The 9,190-nt window shown below is 31.0% G+C and overlaps 2 protein-coding genes across 2 annotated transcripts; one reads left to right on the top strand and one right to left on the bottom strand.

The window, feature by feature from the left end:
• The first annotated feature begins 1 nt into the window (after window position 1).
• Window positions 2–3,877, top strand: LOC115033128 (52 kDa repressor of the inhibitor of the protein kinase-like). Its single transcript, XM_029485165.1, has 7 exons — window positions 2–48; window positions 113–324; window positions 404–1,286; window positions 3,264–3,348; window positions 3,427–3,522; window positions 3,591–3,668; window positions 3,746–3,877. Exons 1-7 carry the CDS (start codon window positions 2–4, stop codon window positions 3,875–3,877), a joined length of 1,533 nt encoding a protein of 510 aa, XP_029341025.1.
• Window positions 3,878–4,834: 957 nt separating this feature from the next.
• On the bottom strand, window positions 4,835–7,540 carry LOC103308607 (52 kDa repressor of the inhibitor of the protein kinase-like). The gene is made up of 5 exons (XM_008182294.1): window positions 6,134–7,540; window positions 5,521–5,968; window positions 5,323–5,370; window positions 5,105–5,249; window positions 4,835–4,982 (listed from the first exon to the last, which is right to left on the bottom strand). Exons 1-5 carry the CDS (start codon window positions 7,538–7,540, stop codon window positions 4,835–4,837), a joined length of 2,196 nt encoding a protein of 731 aa, XP_008180516.1.
• Between the last annotated feature and the right edge of the window lie 1,650 nt (window positions 7,541–9,190).

Raw genomic sequence — 9,190 nt, 5'->3', positions numbered from 1 at the left:
AATGGAAGAGCAAAAAGGTAGAAGGGGCGCCACAGCTGACGACGGCTGGCGCGTTGATACCGCGGTGACGGTGAACAATAAAAATATCGGTATTTGATGTTGTGATTTATAGCACTCAACAAATTGAGTGCTATAAATCAAGCTTAAAGAATCTTCGTGGCCAAGGATACGATGGTGGCTCAAATATGTCTGGTAGAAAAAATGGTGTACAGGCACTCATTTTAGAAGATCAGCCTTTGGCAGTATATACCCATTGTTTCAATCACCGATTGAATTTATGTATTTCCAAAGCATGCGAAGTACAAGCTATTAGAAATTTGGTTGGTATTATTGGCACTGTATCTGTTTTTTTTATCTACATCTGCCAAAAGAACAAATATTATGTTGGACATTATTTCAAAAGATGATTCAATACCAGCCCCCTCAAAAACAAAACTTAAAGCCTTGTGCGCTACCCGGTGGGTTGAACGACATGATTCTATTCTAACTTTTCGAGAACTTTATTCATATATTATTTTAACTTTAGAAGAACTGGAAAAGATGCCTGACTCTGGGACTGCATGTAAATCAATTGGTTTCAGTGCAAGTATTAAACGAAGTAAATTTTTAATATCTTTAGAAATTGTAGCTAACTTATTTTCTTATACTAAAACGTTAAGCTTAGTACTACAAAGCCCTAAATTGGAGTTGTCTAAAGCTTTTTCTCATGTTAAGAATGTAATTGATGTTATGGATGATATTAGAGAAAATTCTATATCCAAATTCGAAACATATTTTAAAAATGCTTCTGATATGGCAGCTCTTGTTGGTGAGGAAATCAGAATACCTCTTTTATGTGGACGTCAAACAACACGATGTAATATTCAAACGACTGATCCAATAGAATGGTATAGGATAACCATTTTTTTACCTTTTATTGATCATTTGATTTCCGAACTAAAATTAAGGTTCAATGAAAAGTTAAGTGAAATAATGCCTTTAGAAGGATTAATTCCTACACATATTGATAAATATGATGAATCAAATATTATTAAAGCTGCGATGATATATAGTGAAGATTGGTCAGGTCAAAAATTGGATATACAATCAGAAATATCAATCTGGAAGAAAAAGTGGCACAATATTCAAACTATGAAACCCGATACGGTGATCGAAACATTAAATCACTGTGATGAATTTTTTCCTATCATTAAACCATTATTACATTTATTTGCTACCATACCAGTTACTACAGCTAGTGCAGAAAGAAGTTTCTCTTCATTAAGACGTCTAAAAAATTATTTGAGGTCAACCATGGGACAGGAGCGTTTAAACGGTTTAGCTGTTTTAAACATTCAGAAAAAAATACCTATAAATATTGATGAAGTAATTAATATATTTTCAAGATCATCTAGAAGAATAAAAACGGAGGATTGGTCAATTTAATTTGTTATATTTATTAAAGTTTGTTATTAATAATTATTAAATAATCTCTTATAATAAGCATATATAATGAATAAAAAAACTTAATGCCCATGCTTTTATATACTTTAAGTACATTTTTTTGTTAAGCCCCCCTTTTTTCATTTCTAGATCCGCGCCTGAGTTGATACAATACAAAAATGTGAAAATTTAAAATACATTTAACTCGCTCTTATACTTAAAATTACCCTAATATCAAAAACCACAAAAGTGTATTGGAAAATACGTGGAACATCAATTTAGACGTGTAAAATAGAGATAATAATTTGTTTACATCCTAATTGATACAACTTTTTTTTTCGAAACGTACAACACATGACATATTATGACATATTATAAATGTCGACCATTTTTATTTTTGGGTGGGGTGAGTGGTGGTTGGATCTTGAGTACACTATGGTTAAGTAAACGGCTTTTTAAACAAAAAAAGACAAATTAAAAAACCATCTTTAAAAAACGTATGAAACGCTATTTTAACGCTATTTCAACAAAAATTTACAAATAAAAGTGTTTAAACACACGTTTTTTTTATCGATACTTAAAACATGTATTTTAAACGTTTAAAACAAAATCAATATGTTTTTTTTATCTTTTAAACGTGCTTTAAACATAAAAACCCTGAATGCATCATGCGTAGGTAGCATAAACTATTATTTTATTATTGCGGATTACGAAGGGTTCATTGAAGCTTACATAATGTAAAATAAATAATAATTATAAATTATTTGTCCAAGTACTTACAATTGTTAGGGTAGTACTGCCGCGTATCGCCTAATTCCCTGCACTTATGGCACATAATTTATGGCCGTTCACGCATATAATTGGCATTATAATACCACGATGACCCTGACGCGGGTTATGGATTTGAGTCTTGTGTGGCCAACTATATTGTAATAATAATATAATATTTTCATTCTGAACCTTAATATAATTACCTATACAATTAAGTTTTTAAAATATTATACCGTTGAAGATAACCGACTGATACAATTGATGTTAAAGTGCGACCTATCGTGTCCACGATTAAAGATAGAATGGTTGCACAACGAACTATGATAAGAAACAATTTAATGATGCTCATAGTTTCTTTTATTATCAACGATACTCTAGAAACTTTTACTAGCACTCATAAGGTATAAATTATGTACTACGCATCAGAATTCAAGATTCTTCTGTAATAATATACACATTATTTTCCCGCGAAAATTCAAAAAAAGTACATACACGATTAAAAATACGATATTTTCAACGATTTTTACAATCGTGATTACATGGTACTTACGTAATTTTAATTGTAAAGTTTGGTTTAAAGTATTTATTCTACATTATAGTGTATAGTATCTTTAATCGCGGTAGTCAAATACCATCAAAATGAAGTGTTGTGTCCCTAATTGTACCTACTGCTGGTAAGGAAAAATCTACTTTTGGAGTGCCAAAAAATGAAGTATTAAAGAAGCAACGGCCATAAATTATGTGCCATAAGTGCAGGGAATTAGGCGATACGCGGCAGTACTACCCTAACAATTGTAAGTACTTGGACAAATAATTTATAATTATTATTTATTTTACATTATGTAAGCTTCAATGAACCCTTCGTAATCCGCAATAATAAAATAATAGTTTATGCTACCTACGCATGATGCATTCAGGGTTTTTATGTTTAAAGCACGTTTAAAAGATAAAAAAAACATATTGATTTTGTTTTAAACGTTTAAAATACATGTTTTAAGTATCGATAAAAAAAACGTGTGTTTAAACACTTTTATTTGTAAAAGCAACATATTAAAGAATTTTTTTAAAAGCAAGTTTCGAGTGTGTGCTGCACATTTTCATGAAACTGATATAATTAGAACTTGGGTTTCAGGACAAGGGCTTTTAACATATTCTGTAAGTATATAATATGTTAGTATATACGTTATAATATGTAAGTAAACATTGTTTTTATATCTTAAACGTAAATTATAGATTTGTATGAAAATACTGAAACTGCGACAAGGTTCCATTCCTTTCCTAGCAAATAACAAATTAATATTGGATGAATCTGAACATAATCAATTATCAGTAATAATATTATATTGCTTATGAATAAAAAATGAACATGCTAGTGATTTTTGTTATAATTGTTGTAGATCATAAGCTATAAGGACTTCAACATAAAACATGACCATAGTTATAGTTCAGATTCTCCAGTAAAGAAAAAAATGAAAGTATGTTTTATAATTTATATAAATAATTTCGTAACATTTTCGTTAGTTAATTAATGATATATTATTTGTATTTCCAGCTTGATAGTTTCAACAGTGACAATATAGCACCTGGGCTACAAAGCACATCACTTTTCTATACTGCTTTAAATTACCGAATTAAAGTACCACTAAAATGGTTTATTGATATACATATGTCTGATATAGAGTAGTACTACTATTAAAAAAGCCATTTCATTTCAAAAACTAAACTCTTTTTCAAAAAAATTATGTGAAGTGTATTGAAAAACAACCTGTGTTAATCGAAGGTAAAATAATAATCTATTGGCTTGAGCCCGGTGTCCACGGACCGCGCGACGCGCTGTCTCGCGGACCGGTTGTCACACAATGTAATAAAAGTGGCGGCAAGTTCGAACAATTATATAAATTGTTGCGTGCACCCGACTTACAGGAGATGGTGACAGGATGGGATGATGGTAGTAGCGTCAAAATGATCAACAGTGTGTGGTTGATATATTATTTATTTAAAATTGTAAAATATAATAAACAAGTTGAATTTAAACACTATTAGATTATTCAAATTGACGAAGAAAAACCAGTGTCTTAGAAAATAAGCGATTGCTCGAATATTCTCTAAGTCCCGTAATACGTCGTCAACGAAAATAATCTAAGTCGTGATACAAAAATATGATAATCAATAACGAAGAGGTACAGGGGTGTGTACGTACGGTTGGTGAAATCACGTCTGAATACTGGTCACTCCCAGGGCTCCTATACAGTCCTATCCCCTCTCTTACCAGATCCCTGGCGGACTACGTCGTTGGTTCTCACAGTTCAGGGGGCCTTCTACAAGATGTGCCTTTGGTAGGTGCGGGGCAAGGGCGTCTCTGGCCCTATTTTCAGGGGGGGGGGGCGACTTTTACACAATTTAAAAAAAAAAAAAACAATTATAAAGGCATAATCAATTTATTAAATTCTAATTTATAAGTCAACATAGTAATTAGTAACTTATTGCTGGTCAAGTCATTTTGATCTGCAAATTTCATACATACAAATTATTTATAGGTAAAAAAAGATACGAATATGTAACCTTTAGTAAATAATCATAATAATAATAAAAATCTAATTATAAAATTTTATTAAGCACCAAGAAATTATATATTTTTATTCTATAAAACAAATTTTTTAATGCGTTTGTGTTCTGCAAACCGATCTATTATTTTCCATGTATCTAATTCTATATCGCGATGTACATGCAACAGTGCCAAACCAGTCAATCTTTCCTGTCCAATTTGACTTCTTAACCAAGTTTTTAATCTAATAAGCATTAAATCATAAAGCAAAAAAGCATAAGAAGCATAAATATGCAAATATAATCAAGACTTACATAACATTTCAATTAATCTATAATTATTTTTTATCAAACTTTATGTAAGTACCTGCGTAACGTCGAAAAACTCCTCTCTGCGGAAGCAACACTTACTGGCAAAGTAGCTAATATAATCAGTATTTTTCTGATCCCGGGAAATAGTATTTCATTACATTGCGTAATTGATTCTAATACGTTTTCAGGAATTGTTTTACCTATAATTTTATAAATTACTATTAGTATAAATATTTATACTAACATAAAGACAAATATAAATCAAATACTTACATTCATTTTTACTTTCAATCCATTTGGTTTTCCATAGTTCTATTTCTCCTTGAAATTGTAAAATATGAATATCCAAGTATGCATAGTAATGTTACAGCCTGAAGAAGTTCGTGTTTTTTGTCATTTGATATGTTTAAAACATTGGATGGTATAAGCAGCATCAATATAAATGTATTTTAGTTTTTGTATTAAGAAAACGTGACTGCAAGTCTTCTGAAATGTTTTCAAGTGGAATATATAAAACTCGACGATAATATTCTTCTAGTGATTGAGCAGGAGTATTAGATCTTTGTGTTTGGCGTTTGGCAATTCTTGGTAATTTTAAATCAATGTCCAATGTATTCATAACATTCTTACTTTGTTCAAATAATTGTGAAAAGTCTGATTCACAATTAGATCGTTTTCCAGAGAGGGTAAGTATAATACCATTGATTATATCAGATGCTTCTGCAATGTCTCTATCGTAACTTTGCAAAAGTCTACTGGCTGGTAGTGTAACACTTAAAACGTCTGTCAATGCAAATAAGGTAATAATAAAATCACAACAAGTTACAGCCATTAAAAGTGTTTTAGCTTTTGACGAAGAAATATGGTCAGTCCATTCAGATATGTCAGTTAAACTTTCTATAATTTCTGATAAACAAGACTGAAATTAAAAAATGCTAGTATGACGTTCAACCCACCTTGTTTCGCATAAACTAGTTATGGAACGTCTGCATCCTTTAAGATTGTTCTTCAAAACAAAATTTCGCTTTGATGATAATTTAAAAAATGATATTATTTCTTTTATAATACCCATTGTATTTCTTACAAGCTGTACGTCTGATGACTTTGAAATTGATAAATTTAATGCGTGGTTAGAACAGGGACTGTGTACAGCATTTATACAATGTTTTTGGACCTGTTGAACAGCACCACGAAGTTGAGAAATCATGACCGAACATCCGTCTGTTCCAATACCAACACAGTTTTCAAGATCCAGTGACATGCTTTTTAAAATAGATACTACAATATCTCCTAATTTTTCTCCAGTCAATTTGGATTCGTTTACTTGAAGTTCTTCGTCAACATTTGCATTATCATAAGATTTATCATGACAATTCAAAAATCCGACAAATCGTTCAAAAACTTGATTTTTTTCATCGATATATCTTAAAATTAAGCTCATTTGAGAAATATGAGCTATGTCCGTGGTCTCATCAAATATAATACTATAATATCGACTTTTTTTTACGTCTTTTAAAATAATCGTTAGTATTTCTTCTTTGCAACATTTAATCAATTGATCTTGTGTGGTATGTGAGATATATGTTGCTTTTGAATGGGCTGTAAGCAAGTGATTTTTTAAGCAATCATCTCCAGATCCAATACGGAATCTCAAAAGTTCACGAAAGTTAACTTCGTTAACTACAGAAGATGATATTTTAATTTCATTTAAATTATGTTTATCAGTTAAATTTTCTTGGTCGCGGTGTCCTCTAAACGCAATATTTTGGCGGCCCAAAAATATTATAGATTCAACAATTGGCTTTAACCGATTTCGGTTTTCAGTTACTTGTCTATAACGTTCGGTACTTAATAAATTATCTACTCGTTTGTCGGGACAGAGATGAGTTCGTACAAAATCTTCAGAACGTAAGATAGCATTTTTGTGATAATCATTGTTACTATGAGTTTCCAAATCACCATGTTTGCCTAGTAATTTAGCATATTTCTTTAAAGGAACTGTAACTAATTTTTTTAATTGTTCAGTATTTTGTTTTCCACCAGTATTTTGAACCAAGAACAATGTACAGTATAAACAAAAACAACCAGATAATGACTTCGAATAAACAAGCCATGGATATTGTTCAAAATGGTTATACCTCAAAAATCGTTTTTCTTCCTTTCCCTGTTTTTTATGAACTGAAAACGGATATTTAAAGCTAGGGGGTGGTTTCCACTTATTTTCCAAAAGTTTTATTTTAACAGTATCTTCAATAACACGTGATGAATTAATATAAAGACCGATATCATTACTAATAACTAATGAGGAAATATCATTTTCTACCTCGATATTACTATTATTACTAGTAGTTACTTTATTATAAGTTGTTGTTGACGCTGGTATTACCTCGGATATTACAACTGCATCATCGACATCCGCAGTAGAATTGGAACTATTGTTCTTTTTTTTATTACAAAACTCTAAGAGCGTAGACTGTTTTCGTTTATTCATTTTAAGAACGTTATATTATTGACATTCACAAAAAACTTATTAGCCTATATAATATTAACCAATAACTTAATTTTAATACACAACCGTCAACAGCGTCAGCCAGATGATAAACGAAAAATATAAACATTAAACTGTATGATAAATTAAATAAATAAATAAATAACCACTAATCACAATTACAATCACGATATTTCTAACCGTCATAGACCAGCTTATGCTAACCATAGGCTTCTCACTGTCTAGTGCGATAAACAGTGTTGCAGTGTAACCATATTTTAAAATTTAAAATTATTTAACTATATTTGGAGTACACTTGGTGTATCATAAGTCTTTATATTATTACGAAAATATTAAAATTTAAAATAATAATAAAAAAAAACAGAGGCTCAGGGGGTGGCGATCGCCCCATCGCCCCCCCCCCCAAAAAAAAAGTACGCCCTTGGTGCGGGGTGTCGTAAAATGACCAAGTATACTCGCAGCCGTCTTGTCATAGTGCCAATATCTGATTCGTAGAATCTACTGCGCTCCGAGGAGGTCTCACAGATATCTTAACGGTTCGGGTTTGTCATCAGCCGTTGACTACCAACCGTTGGGTCTATTCTCAAACGTATCGAACCACGCTTTCGATCAATAGTTGATCGAAAACAACTTTGATTTCGATTCATAACAAGTCTGTATATAATCGGACCAGATTGCAAATGTAAAAACAAATGTTTTATTAAAGTAAGTGATGTAGAAAAGAATATAATTATAAATATGTTTAATACAATTGCCAATAAAGAGAAGCAGGATACATATATTGCGGGTTTAATTAAATTATATAGCGTAGCTAGGCGTAGACCAAGTATTACTGATAACAGAAAACCTAAATCATGTAGTTGTATATATTTTATAAGAATTAAAGAAGTAGAAAAAAAAGTTTGTAAGAAAGCATTTTGTTCATTTTTGGGAATCGGGAAAAACAGAGTTCAAAGGATTATAAAGTCTCTTCAAAAAAATGAACCAAGTCCATTAGACAAACGCGGGAAACACGTAAATAGAGGTAATAAAATAAATGAACAGATAGTATTTCAAATTCAAACTCATATAGAAAGTTTCCCTGCCCGCGAATCACACTATAGTCGAATAAAAAATGATTCAATGCGATATTTATCTCCAGACCTTAATATGATGAAAATGTATGAGTTGTATTTGATTAAATACGAAAATGACAAATGGAATCAAATGCAGGAAAATAACAATATCAAACCAATAGTTTCGTATGATTTTTATCGTAAATATTTTTCAACAAATTATAAGTTATCATGTGGTTATCCGCGTGTTGATACATGTCAGACGTGTGATAGACTTCAAAATTTAATAGCGGCTGAAAAAGATAACGAATTAAAAAAAAAATTAGAAACTGAAAAACAACTTCACGTTTCTAAAGCGGAAGTTTTTTATGTTGATTTAAGACAAAAATCTGAGGAAGCTAAGTTAGAAAATAGTGAGATAGACGTTTTATCGTTTGATTTCCAACAGAATATGCCGTTACCACACATACCTTGTGGGGACGTATTTTACAAAAGGCAACTTTGGGTTTACAACTTCTGTATACATTCCGGAAGAAGTGGAAAATCTTATTTTTTTATGTACGACGAGGCTACAGCC

This window comes from Acyrthosiphon pisum, chromosome X (assembly GCF_005508785.2).
Source record: "Acyrthosiphon pisum isolate AL4f chromosome X, pea_aphid_22Mar2018_4r6ur, whole genome shotgun sequence".
Lineage (NCBI taxonomy): Eukaryota > Metazoa > Arthropoda > Insecta > Hemiptera > Aphididae > Acyrthosiphon > Acyrthosiphon pisum.
Note: the sequence above shows the minus strand (reverse complement) of the source record. Positions and strands in the feature narration are given on the sequence as shown.

Bases quoted from the DNA above. Each gene is read 5' to 3' on its own strand.
- LOC103308607 (XM_008182294.1), bottom strand. From the start codon at position 7,540: ATGAATAAACGAAAACAGTCTACGCTCTTAGAGTTTTGTAATAAAAAA. The intron at 5,371-5,520 runs GTTTTCTTAATA...TACAATTTCAAG, and splicing joins TTCAGAAGACTTGCAGTCAC to GAGAAATAGAACTATGGAAA. The intron at 4,983-5,104 runs GTACTTACATAA...AATGCTTATTAG, and splicing joins AGTTTTTCGACGTTACGCAG to ATTAAAAACTTGGTTAAGAA.
- LOC115033128 (XM_029485165.1), top strand. From the start codon at position 2: ATGGAAGAGCAAAAAGGTAGAAGGGGCGCCACAGCTGACGACGGCTG. The intron at 325-403 runs GTATTATTGGCA...TTATTTCAAAAG, and splicing joins AGCTATTAGAAATTTGGTTG to ATGATTCAATACCAGCCCCC. The intron at 3,669-3,745 runs GTATGTTTTATA...TTGTATTTCCAG, and splicing joins CAGTAAAGAAAAAAATGAAA to CTTGATAGTTTCAACAGTGA.